This window comes from Molothrus ater, chromosome Z, assembly GCF_012460135.2.
Source record: "Molothrus ater isolate BHLD 08-10-18 breed brown headed cowbird chromosome Z, BPBGC_Mater_1.1, whole genome shotgun sequence".
NCBI lineage: Eukaryota > Metazoa > Chordata > Aves > Passeriformes > Icteridae > Molothrus > Molothrus ater.
Genome location: NC_050511.2, coordinates 7362764 through 7389622, shown reverse-complemented (window position 1 = coordinate 7389622; position 26859 = coordinate 7362764). Strand labels below are relative to the sequence as shown.

At 43.6% G+C, this 26859-nt stretch overlaps 1 protein-coding gene across 16 annotated transcripts in view; it reads right to left on the bottom strand.

The window, feature by feature from the left end:
• CELF4 (CUGBP Elav-like family member 4) overlaps positions 1-26859 on the bottom strand; it is a 712154-nt gene that overhangs the window by 15829 nt on the left and 669466 nt on the right. For 14 of the 16 annotated variants that reach the window (XM_036402637.2, XM_036402646.2, XM_036402638.2 and 11 more), the window contains one exon: positions 22346-22512. In XM_036402637.2, the coding sequence (XP_036258530.1) occupies positions 22385-22512 (128 nt within the window). In that variant the 3' untranslated portion in view covers positions 22346-22384. Of the gene's footprint in view, positions 1-1458; positions 1547-22345; positions 22513-26859 lie in introns of all 16 variants that reach the window. The other 2 variants (XR_004982016.2, XR_004982017.2) reach the window with 1 other exon arrangement.

The window sequence follows — 26859 nt, the reverse complement described above, 5'->3', positions numbered from 1 at the left end:
TAAAAATAAAATTAGGGCGTGTCTATGTAAATCTGCATTACTACACAAGTGAAGACAGCAGCATTTTAATTATTTTTAAGTGCCGCTTTGCAACGCCACATCACAATCTTGCTTGTCAAGCTTTTGTAGGGTGAAAGGCATCAGGAGAGGGGAGTACTACATTTTAATGGGGTGCCATCTTTGACAGTGTATGAGCTTTCTGTGGAGACGTAGCTGCCAATAACATCTACTCCTTTGTGAGTGTCAGAAAGTAGGACTTTGAACAGGCAATTTACAGGAGGTTAAATAAAAAAGACTGTTGGAGTAAACTTTTTTTTGGGAAAAAAAAAAAGGTAAAGCTAACATTTCTTAAATAAAAAAATTATTTAAAAAAATATAATCATGATCCGACTAGGCTTGACATTTAAGTAGGATGCTTAATCATTAAGGATTAGCTCTTATCTCCTTCTAGCAAGCAGGTTCTTCTTATACACTCGGTGATTTATTACATCAAGAAACTTAGAAACTGCAAAAGGTCCACTCTGGTGGAAAAGTGTCATGCGGAATATCAATCCATGCTGGCAGGTTTTCACACTGTTGGTTCAACAAACAGCAAACCGTACACAGCAGTCTAAACAATTACAACACCAAAAATAATAATATAATAAAAAAATAAAAAACACTCGTCAAGGACCCTTTTTCAGTTGTAAACAAAAAGATGCATTTTGCTTTTTGATCTGGATGGGTTTTTTTCCCACTCAATCCCTCCCTCCCTCTAAGCAATTAATTTTTGCTGGAGTTGCTGTAATACGGCACCTTAGAATTAGGAATTCTTGAAAAGACATACAATGAGGCTTTTCTTGGGGTTGCTTTTTTGGTTGCTATAGTTTGCAAACTACCATTACTATCATTAGTCTTTTTAGTTTTGATTTGGTTTTTCCGTTTTTGTTTTTTTCTTTTTTAAAATTTTTAGCAAGTGATTTGAAATATCCTAAGGGGAAAAAAAAGGTGTCAATTGAAAAAGGCCCCAATTCTCCGGAAAAAAAAAATAATCACAAGATTTTCAGTGCAAAAAATTAACCACACATTTTTCTCTCTACTTTTTTTTTCCAAATTGTCTGTAGTTACAACAATCCCATTTTTTTTCTAAAGAATTAGGAATCCATCTTTTTTTTTTCCTTCTATGTGACATCTAAAGAAGCATAAAACGCTGACGAGAAATCAAACGACAAATAAAGAAACCACTGCAAGCACCAAAAACAAAACGAAAATGAGCACAGCAAAAAATTGTGGCAGCACAAAGTCAAAAAAGGCACATGTGATCATGACTGGCCAATCATCAACTGATACAACATCCAAGAAAAATGCTTCAATCACGGCACCTGCACGAAACTTGACGGCATGTCATGCAACCAATTCTTAGCTTGTTACATGACGCCATCATGTCACACTTTCAACTTCGAGTTGATTTGAACTTACGGCCTGGGGAACTGTATTCTCCACTTTCATGTCATTACGAGAACTTTTTTCCTAGCTCAGCGCGAGACTGTGGTGGATTTGACTGGCTCTTGGTTGGAATTTGATTGAATGACAAAAGAAGAAAAGATTTTTTATATATATATATTTATATATAGTGTGGAAAAAGGGAAAGGTGGGGAAAGAAGATATATATAAAAATAATAATTAAAAAAAAATGTTACAAACACAGCATCAATCAAAAATAATTTCTAATGGAAATACTTGCCATTAAACTATAGAAAACAAAACAAGAATGAGAGCAAAACAAACCAACTGAACGGAAAGAAAAGAAAGGAAAAGAACAAAAGAAAGTAAGGAAGAATAAAAAAAAAAAAAGGATGGAGAAGGCCTAGCCAGAGACACACATAAAACACACACTTAAATGTGGACACACGGTCAACAGCGAACAGGAACAGAGCGTGATGCAGCGGCTGTTGAGGAGAGCATGCACTGAATGGATGAGCGCAGACACAGATCGGTTTGCGGAGTCTGGAAAATAAAAACATTCACTGCCAACCAGAATGCTTTCGTTAGCACCGGCCTTCCCCACACCACCCCCAGCCTCCTGGGCCTCGCTGGATGGCTGGCCAGAGTCCTCCGGGAGCCTCTCCACTGCCTCGCACCGACTCCGGAGCAGGGACCACTCTGATTGGGTTTGCATCCCAAGTTTAAAATCATGGGGGAGAAATAGGCCAAGAACTGCTTTGGCCACTGAGAATTAATAAATTACAAAAAAAAACCCAAAAACAACCAAACAAAACAACAACAACAAAAAAGAAAACCGAAAAGGGAAGCAGCTACTGCTGCACGTCCATTTAGCAGTTCACAGGACGGTGGGCTCTGAAACAGCAATGCTGGTATGGGTGTGGGAAGCAGACTTGTAGGAGGAGTCAGATGATACAATGGTTCCTAAATCAGCATCATTAAAAGAAGGACATTTGCTCCTTTGGCATTAAGCTCTGGCCTGAATTGAAAAGGTAATGGAAAACAAAGGTAAGAGAAAGAGGAGAAGAGAAGGGAAGGGAAGGGAAGGGAAGGGAAGGGAAGGGAAGGGAAGGGAAGGGAAGGGAAGGGAAGGGAAGGGAAGGGAAGGGAAGGGAAGGGAAGGGAAGGGAAGGGAAGGGAAGGGAAGGGAAGGGAAGGGAAGGGAGAGGAGAGAAGAGAAGACGTAAAAGAAAGGGGGGAAAAACCAAAAAAACAAAAAAAACCCAAACAAACAAAAAAAAAAAAAAAAGGAGAAAGGAAAAGAAAAAGCAAAAGGACAAAGCAAAAGGAAAAGGAATAAAACCTGCCAGGGATTGGTTGCTGCAACCTATAGAAATGCCCTGTTCCTTTCCTGTGAAGGAAAATGTCCCTTTACTGGCCCACAGAGTTTTGCCTCAGTAAACACCAAAAATCACTGCACACAACAATAAACTTGTCTCAGTCAGCAGCTCTGCACCCTGTTCCTCAGGTATTGCCTTTCTGTCCCCTTGGCAGGGCTCATATCTCTCCTTGCAGCCTATTTCTGAAAAGTCACTGCACACAAATGAAATTTCACCTCCTGTTGGGGTGTCACAAGAATATTGTTGTCAGTTCTTATCCTGAAGTCATGCATGCTGGCTAGTGAAAATTCCTTCCCTAGCTTTCTGTTTGTTTGTCTTGGGTTTCTTCACTGTTTCTGCGAACTGAAACATGCTTTCTTGGCTGCAGCAGTTGTGCTTAGCTGACAAGAGATGATGCTGAACTAAGCCCCTGATCTGAGCTCTGGCTTCAGCTCCACAATTTTCCCACAGCTGCTGCTGTCTTGGTTGGGGCTGACTCCTTCTTGATGGCCTGGCCCCAAAGTCTTGCCCTTTGATGATCTGGAAGTGTCAACCTGAGCTTTCTGGGCTCGACAAAGGCAATAGACTGGTACCCCCAAGGCAGATGCAGGATCTGTGTCTACAGTTATTTCACAATCCAAGATGGGGAAAACTGTCCTTTTGAAGATGGCCCAGGGAGGAATTGTTGTCATTTGTGTCCCTAGGTGCCCAAGAGCAAATAGGGTCAGCTGTACAGCTCCTGGAAGAGGAAAAGATCTCTAGCATCCCTCTTACCCCTCTGGGCTTTCTGGCCATGTCATAACACAGGAAAACAAGAGGCTGGGGAAGGAAGGAGAACTGTCAGCACCATCACAGCAAGGCCTGTGTCTTTCCTTACCTCAGCTGCACTAGCAGGAAAAGGAAGGGTTAATAGGTTTTGATTCAATGAATGGAGGACAAAGGAGGCAACAGGAATAGGAAAGATCCAGTGGAGCTGACAATATCCTGCTCTATTCCTGGGAAGTAGCAACAACACACATCTCCTGTCTTGGATTGAAATACAGGATAGCACCAGCTGCAGGATCAGGAGTGGAGCTTAGTGGGCAGGGGGTTTACACATGGATGCTAGATCCAGGCTACTGTCAAGCTGGGGAAAGGTTCTTTGCTATAATTTTACTGAGGAAAATATTTAATGTGCAGAGTGGGAAGGATGGGACTGGTCAATCAGTGACCACTGCTTTGGAGGTGGTACTACCATCCCTCTGTCTGTCCTGCACAGACACCCTCAGACATTGCAGGTGACACACACACACACACACACACACACACACAAAAAAAACATATATATGTACAGGTGAAGGATTAGGACTTACTGAGGCTAAAAAAAACAGAAAAAAAAAAAAAAGAGCCACTTGAAAATATTCTTTCAGACCAAAGTGACATGTGGTAATCCTGTCTGCCTAAATTGGGTCTGTATTTCAAGCACCAGATGAAGCTGCTCTTCTAAAGCAGGGGTCTGCACCAGCTACATAGTCAGTGGACAGGAGAAGACACTTTGATAGTCTCTAGGGACATGCCCAAGGTCTTGCTCCACTGACCAAACCATAGCCAAATAAATCTGGTAAATGTTCAACTTTTTCTTGGAAGCAGCAAGTGCCTAATGTCCTGGGACTGTTCTCCTGCAACACTGGAGAGAAATAAGGGATGGAAGTCCTGGTGATGGAATTTGAGATGCAGACATCCTCAGCTGAACAGATCAGTCTAGGACAGCATTAGTGGAGACATACAGGGATTTTAGGTCCCAATTCACTCATGCTTAGGAACTGTTTCAGATAAGACTGTGAGTCATGGGCAAAAGGAACCAGTATCTCTTTCATGGTTATAATGAGGACCTTGACTGACTTGCTGTGAAGGGAATAGTTGCAGTCTAGGTCTATACCATCAGGGGAAATGAATCTCAGTTAAAGCCTTGGTTAGACAAACATAAATCTAGTCATGTCCTTGCAACCTGTGCTGTCAGCACAGTTGTCCTATTGTTACAAACACCTCTGTCACAGTAAAGCTTTTAGCAGCAGTTTCTGGCTGGACTGTGAGGATAAGCTCTGCATTTTGGGAGATGGGAGACACCCATGTAGCGTGGCACTGGGTTCTGAGGGAGCTGGCAGAGGTGCTCACTAAGCAACTCCATAATTTATCAGCAGTCTTGTTAACCAGAGAAGTCCCAGTTGATGTAGGTTAGCCGGTGGCATGCCTATCCAAAAGAAGGGCTGTAAGGAGAACCTAGGGAGCTACAGGGCTGTCAGCCTGACCTCAGTGCTGGGGAAGCTTGTGAAGATCATCCTCAGCACCATCATGCAGCACATGCAGGACAACCAGGCCCAGCCAGCCTGAGTTCATGAAAGACAAGTCCTGCCTGGCCAGCCTGATCTCCTTCTGTGGCAAGGTGATCACTTAGTTGATGAGGGCAATGCTGGGAATGTGTCCACGTGGACTTCAGTAAAGCCTTTGACAGCATCTCCCACAGCATTTTCCAGGAGAAACTGACTGCTCATGGCATGGATGGGTGCACTGTTGCCTGGATTAAAAAAATGGATGCTGCTTGGGCCCAGAGGGTGTTGGTGAATGGAATGACATCCAGCTGGTCAGGAATGGTGCTCCCCAGGGCTCAGCTCAGTAGGAGGCTGAGGAGAGACCTTATCACTCTCCCTCTGAAAGGAGGTTGCAAACTGGTGGGGGTCAGTCTCTCCCCCCAGGAACCAGTGACAGGGCAAAGAAAACAGCCTTGGGTTGCAATAGGACAGGTTTAGATTGGATTTTAGGAATAAGTTCTTCACTGAAAGGCTTGTTGGGCACTGGAACTGGCTGCCTTGTGTGGTGTCACCACTCCTGGAGGTATTTAGAAGAGGTATGGACGTGGTGCTTAGAGCCAGAATTTAGTGATGGACTTGTCAGGGGTCAATGACTGGGTTAATGACTGAATTTAATACTTCTAAAGGTGTTTTTACTACCTAATCTGTACTATGATTCCATTGAACCCTTACAGCAGGTAGATGACCTGAGAGGGTTGTGCAAGTGGCACAAGCCTTACACTCCCTGACTACCTGGTGAGTGCCACAGGAGCTGTCATTGTATTTCTGCTGAGCTGCAAATGCAGCCAGCTGCAGGTACAAGTTTTCTCTGTGTCCTCCACAGGGCCACACAATTGTGCCAACACTGCCACCATTGTGGTGGGCTGCCAGGTTGGGTTCTTCTTCCACTGCAGAAATCTATTGCCTCCAGTTCCACATCATTTCTGCTGTGTCTCTCCCCTGAGTCCTTATTAGTCAAGTCTCCACTGATCATCTCTAGACCTTTTTCCTTGCCTTGGAGCTAAGAAACCTCTCCCTGATGAAACTCAAAGGCCACCACTTCTTCCAGCAGGAAAGTGGCATCCTCCTGTTCTCACACTGATCATGGCATATGACAACTTTTCACCTTTATACAACATTTATTAATCTCCATTTACACACATGTGTGCCTTGGCACCCAAAACTGCAGTCAGAATCCTGTCCTTCTGTCTGCTGGAGCCTGTGGCCATGCACACGTACTGGTAGGAACTGGAGATGTTTGTGCTGCTTGTGATAGACCCTCGCAGCTATTGCCTCTGAAGCTGATCAATATGATTAAAACTCCAGCCCATGTTTTTCTCCCCTGCCTTTTTTACTGTTTCTACAGCAATTTCCCTCTCTGTTTTTGCCCCCAGTGCTGTGGGATGGCTCTGCTTTCCTTATGCCTCAGTCCTCCTCTCCACTGTACCCCAATCCAACCCACAGAGGTTCCCCTCTCCTGCAGCTCCTGCCCAGACTGTCTGGCAGAGGTGGAAAATGGAGGCAGGGCTTTCCAAAACAGACTCCATCCCTATGACAACTGCTGCCAAGGCTGAGTGGTGAGCCCAAGATTCGGAGCCCAAATGTGTTAGAGTGGGAAGGGCAGCATGCTGAAGGGGACTTTGCATCCATGCTGGGATTAAAAGAAGCCTGATGATTTATACCAGACATCAACGCATTTACCTGGACTCTTGGGGTGCTATTTTTAGTGGGGGGAGGGAGGGAAAGGGGGGGGAGAAGAGTATTTTTGTCAGATGCTTCAGTTCTAACATCTGAAGGTTAAAAAGCAGACAGATTGTATAGATGAATCTTTATATAGATGAAAATGCACACCAACATATCCATATGTGCATGTACAGAGGTATTACATGTACATATGTGTCAACAGAGACAATTGCACACACACAGAGACAGAGAAGAGGAGCCAGTGTGATCTAACAGGGAGATGGGAGTCCAGCATTTCTAATGCTAATGTTTAATTTTTTATTTTCTTTTTCTTTTTCTTTTTCTTTCTTTTGTTTGCCTGTTTTTGTTTTTTTTTTTTCTTGTTCTTTTTCCTTTTTTTTGTTTTGTTTTGTTTTGTTCTTATATTCCTGATGACCCTACCTCATTTTTCCCATTTATAAATTTAAGGTGATGATAAAAATTAGCTCTTGAATTGCAATGCCCTTCTTTCAAATAATTGGATTACTTACTTGCTGTGCAGTGTTGTTACTAGGATTGCTCTCATTTAACTATGTTGCATTAAGAGCTAGTTGAAAAATGACAATTATTTTCTGGAGGAAAATTGTCATTATTTTGGCTTTCTTTCCTGTGAATATTTTAGTTAATAAACAAAACAAGTCTGGGATGGGGGAGGTGGCCAGAGAAATAGATTAATTTTTGCCTTTTTTTTAATCAATCTGAAAACCAGTCCATTTTAAAGAGGAATTTAGTGTTTTGAAGGCAAACATTTTTAATCAAGACAGTTATGTTTTTTGTGCTGTTTGCATTTCTTTTTTTAATCTGCTGGAATGAAAATTTGCTGCGGAAACATCCAGTTTGGTCAAAATGTCACTTTTTGGTCATCCCCTCCTCCCCCAGCTTGTTTGATGAAAAATTGTCAAGCAGCAATAGCTGTGTCACCTCTGATTTATCTATTTTTCTAGAGCCATTAGTCTCAAACAGCGGATGAAAAAGCACCACAACGGAGCAGCCGCTCCTGCAGGAGCCAGCCTGGGCAGTCAGAAAATGCCACTGGCTCCCTGAGCAGGGCTGCCCTTCCTCGCTCTGCCCTGAGCAGTGGCACAGGAGGTGGCCACGGGGTGCTGGGGCTCACAGGGGCGGCGGAGGAGCCCTGGGGAAGGTGTGGAGGCGTGCGGTGGGAGGAAGGGCTGGGCTGGGCAGGGCTGGGACTCAGGAGGGAGCTCTGCCCAGCCCCAGCGCTGCAGCTGGGAGCAGCCAAGGGCTTGTAGGGTCTGAGTGGTCACAGCCCTTTCCGCCCTCCTCAGCAGCACCCAGAATTTACTTGCTCATGCAAACATAGCCATGGCTCTTTCCCTCTCTCAGCTCTGCTTTGCCAATCAAGAGCTCTGCAGGCGAAGATCAGAGCAATGAACTCAGGTCATTTTGAGAAGCAGTGATGGTAAAGGTCAAATGAGTGTTAAATGGCTATTTTGCAGCCAAGGATGTAGCCTCTTTCCCTCCCAATGGCCAAATCAGTGGGTCCTGTGCCCTGAGGAGCATTTATCCTGCCTCATACAGAGTGCTCACCCCTGCTTCTGCTGCAGATGAATATTAGGTGGGAGAGGAAATTAAGCTTGCCTTTCTGCATACAATGAAAGGTTCTTTATTACAAGAGGGCCTCAAGGAGTTTTCTATCTCCTGAGCATTGTACCAACAGTTTAATTAAAAAAATGTGCATGGTTGAGAACTAAGTCTAATTGGGAAGCTGTAAGAAAGCCTCTGTGCCCAGTCTCTGCTGTTTCTGCTTTTTCCCTTTATAGATTGACTAGACCTTATCAAAATGCTGATCAAACACTGCTACACTCTTCTGTTTCTGTTGCTGACAGTAAGAAGGGGATCCTGCTCCCCTCTCCCTTTCCTGAGCAGACCCCTAGGACCACCTCGTGAAGTCCAGCTCACAGGTCTCAGCAGGTCAATTAAGCTGCCTGTGCCCTCCCAGGAGGTGTTGGATGCACCTCACCAGTGGCTCCAGTATCTGCCATGCGAAACAAGAGCCCACAGCTGCCTGCTGGGCTGGAGGGGGAAGGATTTGGTCTGTAGCTGCTCAGCAGGTACAGGAAGGATGTGTTGGGGTGGTGTCTGTGTGGGCTTGGAAAAGGAGGAGATCTCAGCTCATCTCCCAGCCTGACATCCCTTTCAGGAACATGTTCTGACCCTCCCAGAGCTGGTCCTGTGCCAGTGGCAGGGCTGCTGGGTCTGCTGGCATCCTGGGACTGCCCTCCAGAGGTGAGATTTCACTCTCCTTCTGCCAAGGCTGTCCAGCTCTCCATCCCCTGTCTCTATACCCCCTTAAATCAGAATGCAGCCAGAAACACAAACTCCCAGCTTGCAGCACTCAATTACACCTTCTGATATTTTATTTTTTTTGCCTGCAGCTTCAAATTACCTTCAAGGTGCACAGTGCAATTAGCTAAAAATATTTCCTGCTTCATTTTAATTGCACTAAAGCTCTGATGTACCTCCAGTGAGGAGTAGTAAGGTGGAAATTGGTGCCCCAAATATTTTAAATTGATTAAAGTCCAGGATGACTCAATAAGCTTACATAGTTCTATTAATTATTAAATATTCATAATTTTTTATTAAAAACCCCACAAACATTCTTGAAGCCAAATTCTGTATGACATTTCTAAAAGAAGATACTTTAGCTAAGAAGATGGCAACTCTTTCTGAGTTGGAGAAAGATAAGACAAGAATTCCACCATCTAGTTGGAGTGGTTTCCATATGAGGAATTCACATCTCTTGGTGAAGTTTAGTGTCTCAGAATTTGATTCTGAAAACACTTATGCATGTGACTTATGTCTGTGACTCATTTCACTGCTATAGCTGAGGTATTTATATGATTCTAATTTAGAACTGGATCACATTTTTGTTTAAAGCCTTTCTGGGTAGAAAATGCAGGTGATCAGTCAAACATTATTACTGCTTAAAAATAGTCAAACCTTTTTGTCTGAGATTTTAAAAAGAAATCCAAAACAAAACTTTTTTTTTTCTGAAAGCACTGAAAACCAATGTGCTGATTCCCATGATGTCTGGTTCATAAGATTACTTCAATGTACTCTGAAAAGAGTATTGAAAATAAATCCCAAATTCCATTTGCATCCAGTTGAGACTGATCAGTCTCAGTTCTTTGGGTTTCTGGTTCACTGTCACCTCAGATAGCCTGTGCTTATGAAGCACGTCCCCTTGTGCCTGCAGCTGTGCTGGCTTGGGAGTGCTGTCATTGCCTGATCCACAGAGCTGAACCGAGCAAATTCAGCAAGTTTCTCACCAGTCCCATACACATGACAGGATCATGTTAACTAACCTAAGCCTCTGTGCTCCTCCCTGTGCCAAGAAGCTCAGGATTAACCTCTGTGAGGAGTGGTGGTGGGCAGGAGGTGGGATTCTGTGCATGTCTCACCCACTTCCAATGGCTGTGAAGCAGCCCTGATTGTGATGGTGGAATCCAGGGCAAACATCAGAAAGATGCTGTCCCTCTCTGCAAGTCTCCCTCCCTCTTCTATGCTCACCAGGGTGAGAAAAACCTCTGTCCATCTCCAGAGCAGCTTGTGTTGGCAGATGATTCTTACACAATTTTGAGGGAGATAGAAGGTTGTTCAGCCTCTTGCCAAAGGGCACACTGAGAAGATGAATCTCAGAAAAAACCCAAACCCACCAGCCCCTTGCTGCTGGTGTGCAAGTCTGTGCACTTGCTTCCTCTGAGGGAGAGCTCCAGGAAGGCAGGTACTGGCTCCTCCTTCCCCTTGGGAATACAGGAGACAGATTAAAGAGTAGGGGGAAAAAAGTTATTTCACAGTTAGTCTGCCCTGAACAAGAAAAGGTTCCTGACACCAACAAACTAATCAACTCTGAAAGCTCATGAGGTCAAGCTTTCCCTTCTCCTCCATTATTCTTTTGATTTTTTCTAACTGGCTAGGACTCGATAGCTCCGGCAAGTCTATAAATATAAAATCCTTTTTTGCCTTCCCCTGGAGCACACCAAGAACCATTTGAATACTCATAGGGACAAGTTAAAACTAAACAAAACCAAAGCAACTCGCAGGAAACAGGCTGTCCAGCCAGTCTTCAAATGCTGACCATTCTGTAAGTCAGTCCCAAGAAGCTCTCCTCTGCTCAGCAGAAATTGGGAAAGGCAGCTCTCCCTCTTCAGAGCACTCCCTTTGGATTCAGTGCTTTGTGTGGAGACTTAAGGCCAGGAATGTTAATGCCAGAGAGCTGAGCTGGCTGAGCTGGCACAGGGTGAGAGCTGGGCCTGAAGGAGTCAGCCCCAGACCATCAGGGTTAAGTTGTGGATATGTGGGCTGCCTCCAACACCTCGATGCCTGTGCCTGTGCCTGCTCCCCTGGGCTGCCTTGGACAGCCACCAGTGCACAGCTGTAGGAGTTTCCCTGACCTGACCACCAAGAAGAACCCAGCGTTTGTATAGTCTGAAAAGAGGGAAACATTGCCAGTGGAAACACTGGCCCTACCCTCTAGAGTGCAAAATGCTCCTGAAGTCAAGTGAGAAGTGTTTATACACTGTCTTGGTAAGGAGGGGAAATGGCAGAGGAGCTGGGAAGATTTATGGCTTCTGCTGCATTGGAAATACCCAAAGTTCCTGTCCCAGAGCACTGCCCATGTTCTCTCCATTGCAGCACAGGGAATTTTATTCAGCAGTCTTCTCATGGCAAAGGAAAGGCTGCTCTCCCTAAGTCTTCCCTGTCCTTGTGCTCTCTGCTGGGATCTCTGCTCTGCCTGGTAGAAAAGGAGGAAAGAAAAATGCCACATTCCCTACCAAGGGCTGACAAACAGGAATCATAGCTGCAGCATAAGCTTCTCTGATGGATTCTGCCTCAGCAAAATGAAATTAAGATTTCAGCAAACAAGCTCCAATTCCGTGGTACCAGTAGAACAAATGACATCTGATAATTGCTAACTCCTTTTGCTTATTCTTTGCTCTGTTCACCCCATCAGTCTCTCCAGATTATATTTTCAGCTGAGTTTAATGAACGCCATTTATTAAACTAACACCAGGGTTCTGCTTTGGCCTCAGACAGATGTGCCTGCTAATATGAATCATTTTGTTCAATTGGATTATTCTGATGGAGAGCGGATCCCTGCCACTCTGAGGAGCACAAACAAATGGGGAACAGCTCGCCTCCAGTTGTGACCAGCCGCTTGCCTTCATTAGGAGGCAGCTCCAGGCTCCGCAGGCAGCTTGGCAGGATGGTGTCCCTACTGCTCCCATCAGCCAGCACTTCTGCTCCTTTCCATGTCCCCCTCATGTGCAGGATGGTGTCCCTACTGCTCCCATCAGCCAGCATTTCTGCTCCTTTCCATGTCCCCCTCATGTGCAGGATGGTGTCCCTACTGCTCCCATCAGCCAGCACTTCTGCTCCTTTCCATGTCCCCCTCATGTGCAGGATGGTGTCCCTACTGCTCCCATCAGCCAGCACTTCTGCTCCTTTCCATGTCCCCCTCATGTGCAGGATGGTGTCCCTACTGCTCCCATCAGCCAGCATTTCTGCTCCTTTCCATGTCCCCCTCATGTGCAGGATGGTGTCCCTACTGCTCCCATCAGCCAGCACTTCTGCTCCTTTCCATGTCCCCCTCATGTGCAGGATGGTGTCCCTACTGCTCCCATCAGCCAGCACTTCTGCTCCTTTCCATGTCCCCCTCATGTGCAGGATGGTGTCCCTACTGCTCCCATCAGCCAGCATTTCTGCCCCTTTCCGTGTCCCCCTCATGTGCAGGGAGAGCCCACATGAGCATCACTGTCCCCTTCCCTGGGTTCACTGGCTGCATGGGCAACAGGATTCAGCTCCTTTGTCCCAGTGAATGTTCCTTATCTGAATGCACACCAGACTTTCCTAACTGTGCATCCTTCCCTTCCCTCCCCAGTAGGGCATGTCTGACCTCCTTTACATTGACACCTGAGAAAATGTAGACTACTTATTTGCTATTGATCCTTCTTTACTCTGATCTTCTCCAAATATTTGGGCAAAGGGACAGGGATGATATGCTTTTAAAGACTTGTATTAATCAGGAAAAAAAAAAAGATATAAAATCCATCTGAAATCTCCCAGACAGAGATTCCCTCAGTCTATTGTTTGGGATTTTAGTGTTGAAAATTTTGGGTCAATCTCTGTAATACATTGTGTGCAGGCACCAGACATCCATCTATCTGTCTATCTCAATACAAATCCTGCCTTCTGTGAACCATAAAACTCCTAGCAGAGTGACATTACCACTTCTCACATCGACAGAACACACTGAGCACATACAACTTGGGGAAAAAATTACAGAGGCAATTTGAAAGATTAGAAGAGAAAAAGCAGAAGATTTCTGCTCCCTGAGGGTAAGTGGCCAAATCCCACAGCAAGCCTTTACCTGGCACAAATCATCATCACTCCTTTAAAGCCTACTTTCTTTCCCCAGATGAAGGACAGGCCCAGCACTTCTTCAGATACCTGTGAACTTCAGGACAACTCATTTATTCTAGAGCATTTCTGAAGAAAGAAATTATTTGCATTTTAATCCTAAGCGGTATCCTGGGGTTACTTCCAGGAATCCCTGGTGAGCACCAGAAGTCAGACTGTCAGGAAGTGGGTCTGTGCTGAAAGAGAAAACACCCCAGAGATAACAATGGCACCAGTCTGTGTGCCTTTCCTCATTACTAACAGCACGTCACATGCTCTTCAACAAAGCCATCAAAGGACATGAATTCCTCCATTCAGGTTTAAGTGTAGGAATACTTCTCCAGGTATGAGATATTCCTTTACTCCTGATGAGGATCTGTACACCTTTCTCTAAATTGCATTACACTGGTCTTAATGGGTAATGGGAACAAGGCCTGTAGAAATTCCTGTTGGGATTTGTGTAACAAGGTCTGTACTAAACAATGCTCTTGTAACCTGAGCAGAAGACAGAAACTCCCCAAATAAACCCCCCTCTGAAAGCACCAAATCTCTTAAAACTGACTTGTAGGAGCCCAGTTTCCTACAGCTGGCTTTGGGCTGCCTGTCTGGTTTCCTTTCCCCGTGTCCAACTTGCCATGATGGAGAAATATGTACCATGCAAGGAGAATGCACAGAGGAAAATAAAGAGCATGGAAAGCATTCACTTGTCATACATCACAGCAAATGGAAGGCAACCTCTGCTCATGAGTGGAGATGCTTCAAGAGAGTAGAGAAAAGTAGAGAAAAATAGAGAATCTTATCCAGCAAAGACAAATTTTTGGCTGACTGCACAGCCCATGGATTTGATGGCCCAATTGTTTCCAAATCCTTAGAAATCAAGCTAGTGAAAACCTATTTTCTTTTGGAACAATCTGCTTTTAAGGGTCTACCATGACAAGCCTGGTCTACAGCACATCCAAATCAACCAAAAGATATCTTTGGCATCAAGGACTGGGCATCACAGAGCCAGAAATTTCAAAGGTAGGCATCTTGTCACTGTGAGGATTTTAGAGTGTTATTGCTCTGCTTAGAATAGATGCTTTAGGCAGCCCAGCTGCTGGATCTGTTTTACACAGGAAAAAGGGATATGTGAAGAGCTGGGGAGGGAGAATGTATCTTCCAATAAATGGGAGAAATCTGCTTTCTGAAGAGGATTACTAGAGTGTGGAGCTGCAGCTTTCCATGGGTACAAGATATTTTCCTCTGTTTGCAAGTCATTATCCTAAAAAGGCATTTTTAAAATGAGCCATGGTGATATTTGGAGGTGGGCATGATCATTCCCTAGTGTCTGTGCTCTAAGAAGACCAGAGCAGCCAGAATGGTGGCATTGCATCTCCCTCTGAATTGCAAATAATTGAAACATCTCTGCCAGGAGAACATTTAGAGTTAAATAAGGAATAGTGGGCCTGAATCCTTGGCTGCCATAAATCAGTGTCACTTCACTGGCTTCAGAGGAGCTGGTGATTGACGCTGCCCGAGAACTTAGCCCCATCATGGCTGTGGTTAGTACTTTTCCAGACAGAGCACTGAGTTTTCATTTACTCTGCTTCTTGCTTGGGAAATGACTTGACTGCTGTTCTCCTTTCCCCTCCAGCTCAGCCTTCTACCCAATATTTCAAAAAGGTTGGATGAAGCTCAGCTAAGTGGAAAAATGAACTGTTTGAAATAAAAACTCTCTTTTTTTTTTTTTTTTTTTTCCTTGACTGCAGTCACAGGGCTGGATGAAAGACACCTGAGAAGCAAGGCTTGTACCGTAAACCTTCAATTCTCTGCTACAGCTGAATCAAACACTTCAGAGACCAGAGTTTTGATATTCACTTGTATCTGGCCAAAGTTACCGTACCTATGAATTATTCAAATATGCAATTATTGCATTTGATATATCACTGAGTATAGCCGTGGGAACGAGAAACAGTGTTCTAGTGCAGCTGATTGTATATGCCTTCCAAACCATAAGGACATCAATTTAAGGTGCTCACATTGATGGAGTGCTCTGCAACCCCTTATTAAGATTCTTGCCAACTCCTGTAGCAGTTTTCCCCTGCAGAGCAAATTTCATGGAGTTTTTTAGCCTCCCTTTTCTTTATCTCTACAGTGCAAGTGCCAAACACTATCCCACAGAGCTTCAATTCATGGTTCTGCAGTAGCTCTCAAAGGTCAGTGACAAAAAGATCAGATCATTTTCAGCTTACTGATCAATGCTGCACAAGTGACCTGAGTCCTGTGTACATGTTGGGGCTAACTCATAACTCTGGTTTCATTGTGAATTTCCAGTTTCCCTGGTAGAGGGTTTTAACCTTCTTCTTAGACGTAGAGGTCTGTGCCCTGATTACTGTTCATATTGTCTTTACCTGGGCAAAAAACCATGTTAATGGTGCTGATATTTGTATTAACTGAACACACCAAAGACAGCTCCATCTGCCTTCAAATATGGGGCCATCTGAGAAGAACATCTCTGATGTTCTAGACCTCTCTTTGCTCTCTCCCTGAGCAGCATTTGCAAATTGATAATGTGCCTGTTTCCTGTTTGCTCACTAGTGAGTACTGGTCTCTCTGTCAATGTCCCCGTATCAATGGATTTTGCTGACTTGTAACTTATTGGAAGGTCCTGTAGAAAAATGACTGTGCTTGTTTTCTAGGACTCATCCCATATTTTCACAATCCTCTTTCATTGTGGGTCTTTGCCTTCTCTCAATCATTTTGTACATATTTTATTTAGCAGAGGATTCATTCTGCCAGTGTTTGCTGCTGCTGCTGCTTGAACAAAAAAATTTGGCTATGGATGTCTCCTGTGTTTTTCCATCTCTTTGGCTCTCATTTCAAATCAATGCTGTTTCAAACGCCTACTCTTTCCTTTTCTTATATTTTCTGTTTTTTCTTCAAGTTGCAGTCCCTCATGCACTGGCCCAGCAGATCTGTGTGCTGAACCAACCCGGTAGAAATGTGCCTTCAAAGGCTGCTCTTTCCAGGTTACTGCAGCTGCCCATTAACTGATGCAACTGAAGCTTACACTGAGCCCAGAAAAGCTCTAAAATCTGACTTAGGTAATCTGTGTGACATTGTCCACATGATCTCCCACACTAATCTTGGTCAAGTGGCTGAATATGAAATTACCACCTTCCAGTCAACCCTGGAGCTTTGGGGGTTCTGCTGTTGGAAGCCTTTGAAGAGGGCACCATCATAACAAGGCTCCTGGTCTTTTCACAGTGTTGTATATATGGGGAAAAACTCAGAAAGCTATTTTCTGGCTGAGTCTTTGGCAAAAGTTCTCACAATTATCCAGAAGTTTACTTCAGAGCACCAGGGCCAAGAGTATCACAGCGAGATGAGAAGTAGGAGGCTGCTTTAATATCTATTATTTAATTCTGAAGTATTTACATTCTCTAACATTAAAAAAAAGGGGGGGGGGGAGGGACTTGGGTTTTAATGAAGAATTCCTGCTCCAAACTGAGGGAAATTGTTGTGGTATTGCCTTGTGCTGCTCTATCACTCCCATGACAAATAGTGCAGATCTGTTAGTGACCTACATGGACTCATTTAGATGCAAACACAGCAATACTCCTGAAAAGCTGCCCTGCTTTGAGGAAGAACAAGTTCCAAATATTGCTGAATGGAACTGAGTCTCAGAGCAGTAATTAGTGATTGTAATTTTGGAGTAAATGCAGTAATTAATTATTGTCGTTTTCCATCAGTGCATTGTATTGTGTGCCAATCTTAGAATAAAATAATTAGCAAATGGGATTTTGCATGCTCTGGTATCGAAACTGTGGTTTCTAGAACAGACATGAGAATTTTGCCATAATAAAGTTATCAGTAATTTAAATGGACAGACAGGTTAAAAATGATCTGACAGAAAAATAAAGGATTTCCTTGTCAGTCTTGCAAACACCTTCGGGGGTCCTGTTTTTGCCTCCCCCACTAAAATTCACTTCCATTCTCTCAGTACAAGCACAACAGCACAAAGTTTAGGTTGTAAACACAGTGAGTGATGCTTAATTTAATCACAGGTGTCAGTGGAAATGAAAAACAAAAGTAATCCAAAGAACAGAAAAAAATATTGGCTGAGGTGATGTTTTTCCAGTACCTGAACAGACTTTCCAAAATTAAGCTGTGCTGATTTTTTTTCTCTCTTTATTCACTCATATTAAAGCTTGTGCTGGAGTACTGTTTTGATGCAATTATACTAGTGCAAATTTCCATAATGTAAGCAAGTCTTAAACGATCTAAGTGATGACTAAAAGAGGGAAACAACAATAATCTGTGCAGGTGGAAGAGAAGCTGGTTAGCATGATTGTAGGAGGCATAACTACAAGAAATGGGATTTTATCTTGAAAAAGGGTATTTGGAATGAATCTCAAGATGAATAGCCTAATAGAAAACAGTGAGATCAATGCAGCTGCAGAATAGCCTCTCACTAGAGGTAATAGAAAGCTATCTGGGAGGCATAAGCAACAAAAATTTCAGTAAAAAATACACTTTCACTAGACTTTGCATTGAAGCCATCTGAAATGACAAGAGAAGACAGAAGTTTTCCTCTCACATATTTTTGTTTATGGCAGTTTGGAATTTTGCTTTTTTGTTTTATTTTTGGCTGATAGTGTAATCTTACTTTAAAACAGAGTTTGGGTTGCTTTTATTTTTTTCTCTTATTAGGGATCAAAAAGAGAAAAATGCAAAGTTTTCCAGTTTGATAAAATATACCCTCTAATTAAAAAACAAACAACAAAAAAAACCACCCCAAAAAACTAAAAAACAAACAAAAAAAACACCCCCAAACCCCCCACCATTCTCTGAGTAAAAATACCACCTATTCCAGACAGCTGCAAAAACATGTATTTCACACATTTTACGATAAACCAGACATCAGTCCATGTTCAAAAAGCAGTGAAGGAGGACCTGAAAAATCTTTTTTTATTTTTGTATTTGAGCTTTGGCCTGTGTTATTTCCCCTGGTGTTTTATAGAAGCTGGTTGCCTGGGCAGTGTATCCATTTAATGTTTTGTCACTACTCTGAAGTACAGCTAAAAAAAACCTTACTGTTGATCTTATTTCTATTTTTTCCTTCACTTTTCTGTTTCCCTTTCGCCTCACTCAGTTTGTCTCGCTCACACTCCCTTTCCCTCACTCAGTTTCATGCCAGTGCTCTGGGTGAGTCTCACCCAAATGTCCCTGCATCTTCAGCTTTAAATAAAACTTCAGCAGCAGAGTGTCTGTCTGAGGTGGAGAACATCACTTTGCCAGTGACCAGCCACTGCAATGAAGCCACAGAAGGGGAATGGATGGGATTTCCAGGGCTGTTGTGTGCTGTGCCTTTTATAGATCTATCAGCTGAGTGCTCCTGGGTTGCTCTGTGCTCAGCCCTGAGCTCTGGAGGGGCTGTGAGCTGTGCAGATTTTGGGCAGGGCTGCCCCACTGTGCCGGGCAGGCACTGTCCCGGAGGGGCTCAGGGCTCACACACAGCCCCAGGCACAGCACAGGGCGTGGAAGGGCTCCTAGCAATGGGACCTAAGGGAGATGCGGGCTTCAGGTTGGTTTTTCTTATTTGTAATCTTATAATTTCTTAATAATTCTTAATTTTGTGCATTTTCTATCTGAAAGACACGTGGAGTGTCTCAAGAGTCCTTGCTTCCTAGTCCTGAGAGGGGATTGGCAATAGAATATACAAATTTTGGCAGAGTTGCCCCAAATGATCCTCCTCTCTTTTGTTTTCTCCCAGCCCATAATTTTTCCCCTCCTTTTTTCCCCCCTACAGCCACCTCTTTAATTATAAAGAAAAAAGAGAACGGGGCAGCCATTTTGCCATCTAAATTCTTCAGGGCTTTGCTTGCTGCAGCTTTGGACTTATCTGCCACATCACAGAAACCCTTTCAGTGTTTGACAGCAAGTTCAGAGCGCTTGCAAAGAAAACAAAGGATTTCAAATCACTGTGGCCTCGACTTCTTGTGTCCCAAAAGAGAGATTTATACGTTTTTTAAAAAAAAAGTGCGTCCAGAATTAAAATTTAGTGAGGCCCTTTCTTTCTCAGTTAGGGAAAAAACACTCTGGTGGATTATATCAAACTGGGTGCTGATTTTTTTTTGTTGTCATCGGCAACTTCTTATTTTTTTGAAAGCAATTCAATAGAAAAAAAGCCCTTCCTTGGAAAAATCCCAATTAAAAAGTTTCTTGAGCATCCTCTTGAAGCACATGAGTAATTACTCTGGTGTCAATACCATTATACACATGCTTCAAATTGGAATTAAAGACCCTGAAGAGATGCATCCAAAGTAAAGACAGATAAAAAACACAGTGGAGTTATCATCTTTCTATCAGTTAAAGGAAGTTGCAAATCGAGCCAGCAGTGGAGGTACAATAATACTGTGTTAGCCAAGAACAGCTGACCCATCTCTGAGTCAGGTTTGTTCCTGGGGGCTTAGCCCTCTGCTGATCACCATTGCCCAGCCCTGGTGGGAAAGCTGCCCGGTGGCCTTCCTGACTGAGAGTCCTGCCTGTTCTAGAGTGCTGGGATCAGTGTTCCCCATCCCTGGGAGGAAGGGGAGCCAGAGAATGACCTGGGTTTAAGCCCATGTGACCTTCTGGGTGTCCTGGCTGTCCCCAGGTGTCCTCTCCAGGCATGGTTCTCCCTGTGCTAACCCAAATCCTCCCCTGGGGAATGTTCCTGCAGTGTCCTCCTGGGACCAGATACACTCCTGTTCAATTCCTTCTGTCAGGGGGAAAAACACATGTATAAAACTTTTTTTTTTTCCTGGAGAATTCCTTTCTGCTAAAAGTTGGGTACAGCTCCTACAACAGGCTCAACAAGGTGAGAGTATGCAAGAGAACAAGGACCTCTGAGACACATTTTGATAGGGTCTCTAAACAAGTCTCTAAATAAAGTTCTCTAAGCCAAGGGTGGAAATGATCTGGTGGTAAAACTGATTTTTCTGGACAGCAGAGTACTAAAGCTGAAATAAAAGCCAGGAAGGCTAAAGGACTTCCTACCTAGAGGCAACTCTTCAAGACTGTTCTGCTTAGTAGAAGCAAAGGAAAGGAAAAAAAATGCTTAAGAGGTACATATGGAATTATATTACTCTTTTACCTGCTGATTCATTTTTATATAATTTAAATTAAATTTTTTGGGGGGAAGAAAAGAAAAAATACCCAAGCAACTAATCTTTGTCCTACTAGTGAGTAATATTCCGGAGGAAACAAGCTGAGACCTCAGAGCCCTTCATGGCGAGCCATGATGATAAAAACCACCATAGACTCATACTGGTGAATCTTGAACAACACAGATATCCACAGCCCTGCATCTTCTGACACCACCATGAGAAACAAGCACATCCTCAGCCAGCACAGCTATGCTGAGACATAAAGCCTGGTGCCTACCTAGGGACACCTTTGTGTCCCTGGATCCCTGTGCAGGTGTCACAGAAAGCCTCCCTGACAAAGGCAGCCCCTGCTTTCACACAGTTGCACACATGCACCCCCCGCCCTCCCCAGCAAAGCCTGCAGAAAAAAAAGCCAGTGTGATGAAGCAAAAAGCATTTGGATATGGCAACATGTTTTGGTTTCAAGCTTCCAAGAGGCCTTTTCATAAGCAAGGAAAAGAAAAGAGGTTTTTGGAGGGGGAAAATGCATTGATGGTTATCTTCATTTAGTCACATATAAAGGAGGTTCTAAACTATGGAGGCTGTTTCCTGCACATGCACCTAATACGTTTATTGAAAGGTTTCTTAATCTCCTTTATGCTGTCTTCAGTGCAGCACCTCTTTCAAAGATATTTTGATCCCATTCCTGAATTCTCACTGGAAAGGATACTGCCCTGAAGACTGGAAAAATATGCTTTTTCAAAGATATTTGGGATCCCAGTGAAAAATTAAAACACTCTGTTTTTCTTTGGGAAAGTTGAAGATAGGGATTTCCTGCCTATCTTAGATAAATCAAAAGAGGCCTGAATAAAAATCACAGAATCTTAGACATTACAGCTAAAATGACATGGAAAGGTCACCTAACAAATCTCTTTATCACTAATTCAGGAGTGCAAATTGCTTAGGGCCTCCCTAGGTGCTGAGTTTATTGGGGAATCTCTAGTGTGGAACAGTTTTAACAACAGGAGGACTTCCCGTCTCTGTAAACAAACACATAGGGGTTTATATTTCTGTTTCTCAAAGAATTACCTAATGTAAGAGCCAGCCAGTGGTGGAAAATATTTCCATTTTTGGAAACATCTTCATTTTTGTTACTGGTGATATGTTTGGATTCCAATGAAACAAGTTGTGGCTTCTGATATTTTTGGTGTTGTTACATGTATTAGAAGTTCCCTTGAAACATCCAGCTGGCTTCTTTCCAGCAATACATGGCACATGAGTCTAAAAATGAGACCCCAGGTTCTTACTCCAGCTAAGCTCCCTTGGCTTTGGTTGGGTTTTATCTACACACAGGAGTTTAAAACAACTGACCAAGAAGTGAACATGGATCCGTCTATTAATTTCTTGGGTTTGTGACGAAATAAATCAGGGGTTGTTTGGTTGTCAGGGAGACATATTTACATTAAGTTATTATGCTGAGATGGAATTGGATACAGACTGTACTGCATGGAGAATGAAGAATGCTTTGAAACGTTTGCAACACAGAGCTATTGAGACAGACACTGTCCCAGTCCAGTCACCTGGGATTAAACCGCAGCCCAGTCCCACCTCTCAATTGCAGATTGTCTTCAAGCACCAGAAATGCTCTCTTTCACTGAGCAGGGGAAATCAGGACAGCTGCTGACTCTCCTCTAGTGACCAGAAACACTTTCTAGAGATGCAGGATGCCCCTGGGATGAGGAAGTTGTCTTATCCCTTGTTAAGCATCCTTCCACCTCTTTTTCTAAAGAGACACACACACACAAACAGTTCCTGGTTTATGCGCAGGTGCGTGTCTGAGCAGAGTGGCTCTAGCCAGAGTCAAAAAGGCAGAAGATAGAGAGTCACAGAGCTGAATCTCCTCAAGAGTCTACAACACAGAGAGACGCTACAGGTGTAGCTGACGCCCCCTTCCCCATGCAGTTACCTGTGCTAGTGCTTTGTATCCAGTGGTTCCCACAACCCTTCAGTAGGGACGATTAGCATCCTTTGGCCTCTTCAGCTGCACCTTCAGCCTCTTCATGCCAATCTGGAATCCATTCATGGCCTGGATAGCAGCTTGGGCACTGGCAGGATTGTCAAAACTCACAAAACCTGTCAAAACACGAGGCAAGGCATGGGACTTAATGAGCTGAAGGGTGCCAAGGCACGTACATGCAACGACCACTGAGAATGAACATGGGAAAGGGGTGAGGGCACTGAGAGGGGGGAAGTGAGCAGGAAGGAGGGTGGGCAGGTGGGCAGGAGAGTGAGGAGAGGATGGTTGCCAATGTGGGACAAAGGATAGGAGGGGTTGTTACAGATCAGTGTCCCAGGACACAGTGCCTGGTCTGAGTGCCAGTCTGAACACTAGACTAGGTGCAGCACAGGGATCCAAATGTTGGTGCCTCAAGATTTGGGTCACCTTTGAGTTGGGAGTCAGCAGATGTAATACATGCTCTCAAGGCACTCTGTCTTCCTCTATATCCCTCCACTGGGACTTGGGTCATCCTCTAAACCTTCTTTAACTTGACATCATAGCCTTTTCTTTGCCTGTCAATACTAATGATGAGAGGAACCTGACACACCTACTGCTACTTTCTTATTATGGCAATATAAATAAAATGTGAATTTAATAAATTCTTCATTATTGTATTAATCAGCATGAATGGTTTGATTGCTGGCCAGCCAAGCAATATGAAGAGCTTTAATCACTGGCAATTTCTGCAAACTCCATGTTACTCTGCAGCTGAGAGATGAACACAAGTGCTTTCCTAACATGGTTTTCCTATGGAATTTCAAATTTTGCCAGCAAATCTCCCAATCAACCATGGAGCACATCCAGCACTAGAAACAACTGTAGGGACTGAATATTGTATGTATGGGTCACCTAAGGCATTCTTTGTCTTCATTTGCTTTTTAACAATCTGATGAAATTATATAGGTCAACCACACAGGATGCACTCAGCTAATGCATTCTAAGAGATTCAGCTCTGGGGAGAGCTTTTGGTGTAACTTTACTTTTTTTTTCTGTTTTTGTTTCTAAAATTTATTTATATTTTTAATTTTTTTCTCATGTTAGTTCCAAAAAAAGGCCTTGTTTCCCCATGCTGTTTATGGCTGTAGCTGGAGCAACCACAAGTCTGAGATATCAGTGAGGCAGGGGGCCATCACATTGTACAAGCATTGCCTCTGCTACTCTTGCCAGAAATGTCCCTGTGTGCCAACAACATTTCTGAGCACAAACCTTGGGTGAGACTAGCCTGGACCAACCTGCTCTCCAGACAAAGCCATCTGTTTACCCACCCCTGCAAGGCTCTGGCAGCACAAATCAATCCTAGGAGCCTGGTGTTGCTCAACAGACAGGCTGAAATGAAGAGACGGTTTTTGCAAGCCCCTCAAAAAGCTAATGCTGAGTGTTTGCTGCCAGGTATACACCTGCTCCTGACAGCAGAACCAGGCCTGGCTTACAGCCTTGGGCTGTGCTGTGGATTCATTCTGCAGCCCCTCCTGCCTGGTCTGGTTCCTGCTCTGAAGTGATTCTCACAGGTGACAGAGGGTGTCTTGCATCTGAAAAGGACACAGAGCCGTGCATGCAAAGGCACCTTCTCACCCCTGCATTAAGCTGTGCTCCCTGACCTTGGCTAATAATGTAACCTCATGACAGGCCATGAAACCCATGGTCTGTGTCTCTCAAAGTGAGACAACAGGTTTGCTGAGTATGGCACATGGGGTTTTAAAAGGGGAGCCAATGGAATAAACAGGGAACCTTCTTTGTCCTTCCCTCTGGAAGCCAAGGCTCCTAGTAAACTGGATGTCCTCACAGTTTTCCTGCCAACCCCCTGGATGAGGAGGTACCAACACTGCAGCTCTGAAGATGAACAGACAAAAGTACTCCCAAGCCCCACAGCAATTATCAAAGAAAACTGGAGTGCTATAGTGAGTGATGAGCTGTGGTTTCATTCAATAGCAATGGATCTGCTCTTGCCCTCACTTTTTAGGCAGTAAATGCCTGGTGATGTTACCAGTTTGCATTTGACTACCTGAATAATCTATCAACAAAGTCCTATGATTCACTTTCAGCAATGGAATAAACCAAACACTTCCTGGTTTCACCCAAGTGCCTTCAGACTTAAAATACTTCTGGAAACTCCCCTGGGGATGCTTTACTTGAGCTTCAACCTTAAATATGTTGTCTATATGATATGAGGTATGATATCCTTGAATATAGGATGTAAAGAAACCCATTTCTTTTTAAAAATTACATCTGGTTTGCTGATATTCCTGGCCAACACATATTAGTTACATCTAAAACAGTAGACTAAAGCTGTTCCAGGGAAGTTCAGAGAAACTGGTGCCTAATAATCTGTAGTGCTGAGGTTTTTTTTGACTAATGTTTAACATCAAACAATTCCTGGACAAAGTGTAAGTTTTAGTACAGAAGACAGGCTGTGGTCAGTGGTTAACTTGGATGTGTCCTTGATGTTCTGGAAATTGAGAGAATTTAATAATTTGGGTGTAGGCCATTTTGTGCCAGCTGTCCCCAGTGCTAGGGAGAAGTGCCAGGTATGTTTATTTTACTGATATACACACAGCAATCCAATATCAAAGTTGAGTTGGCTGCAGCTGGATGGTTGTTTAGCTTATGCCTTTAGAGAACATACCTTGCCTGGGAACTTTGGTTTCTACTCTTGCTACAGGGATGTCCCTCCTGCTGCCTACATGTGCACATATAGACTGTGCCTGCACATCCACTCTTTTGTGAATAAGACACTTTAGGACCCTACAGTAATCAGTGGAGGTCCTGCCAATGCAGTCTGTGTAGGGTAGGGTAGGATTTCCCTCTTCTATCAGGACACCCTTAGCTGTGCTCAAATGAATCACTGGTCAGGGAGCAGTGCTGGCTGCAGTAAAGGCAGGCACCCAGCTAAAATCAAGGAACCTCTGTTGTGGCATCTACCTGGTTCCATAAGTTAGGAGTGATATTTCAGGGTAGAATGTTAACTGTCTAAATGCCTGGGTGGGTCACTCCCCAGAGTGGTGTTAACTGCTGAACCAAACCTCTCCAGAAATGCTGCCCACTATGACAGAAAATTATTATTTCTCTACTTTTGCCAAGACTAGACCTCTGAGGGATGATAAGCCCTTGTGCTGGTGTGTTAATATAGTTGTGCCTCTGCAAAAACCTTGCTGTGAGATAAGCTCATGAAGCTATACCAGTTTTTATCATTACTTTGCTTTTGAGATGGAATTCTTAGCCCACTTCCTCATTCTGTGCAAAGCTGTAAATAATACAGCATTTTAACAAATGGGACTAATAAGAGAGATCAGAAGTGCATTTGCTCACTATATTTCATTTAGACCAGATAATGAACCTGGGAGTTGTACTCTGATTCTGGTATTAGTTGCCTACAGATTTGGACCAGATTTTTTTCTCCTTAGTTGTTCTGGTATTCACTGATGCAATATAAAAATCTCCTCTGGCTGGATGCTGAGGGTAGAGGAACTGGGATTGGAAACCTGTGGAAAGAGATGGGCAAATGCCAATAACTGTGTATTTTCTTTGTGATCATATTCTAGGGACACAACAGCTAATTACTCTAGCTTCATTTCACTGTTTTGGTTTTCAGGGACCTTGATATGCTCAGAACTTGCTGGTGCATCCAAGTCTCCCCCTTTCCTATTGTTTATATGTAGCTGTGTTTCATATTGTGGAAGGTATTTGGATGAACTCCAAAGAGCAGGAAAGCTATGGCTTATCCTGAGATTTGAGACTTTACAGTGGATAAATGATAGGCAGAGAGACAGGCATGTTGGGCCAACAACAGCAAGTTCCTTTCTCTTCTCAGGTCAGATACCTCCTGGCAGATTTGACTTTTTTGTGTTGTTACATGCAGTATTGGCAGTCAACAATCTTTGTTTCTCCTCATCTGTGTCAGCAGGATTCATGGTGCTATGACAGATTTGAACATGTATGACTAGGAATAGTATGTATGTACTGGGGAAATAACTTAAATACCAGTTCCTAAATGGCTTTAGTATTTGAGCCTGTGGGCTCAAAACATGATGGCAGTATTACAATTGCTCTCTGTGTTTTGAACACCACCCTTGCATTGTCATCTACATGCTTGAAGGACAAAAGAGAAAGGGAGAGGTTAAAAAGCTTGAAGCTCTTTCTGTGCATCAGTTAATTAATAATCAGAGAAATATATGTTCTGGTCTGAAGACAGTTGGTAGGAGGACAGCATTTTGTGATAAATCTACTTTATGGGAGGGATATTGGTGGGTTTTTTTTTTCTTTTTCCCATTTTCCCCCCCCAGGGATTATGTAAAAATGCTGTTCTAATAAATGATTTATCAAAAGCGGCAGAGAATGGTGAAAGCTGCTAGGACAGCAACAGAGGGCATCTAATCTTTCTGATTCTGCACAGCATCTTCCAGGAAAGGAACTGTTGTTGGAGC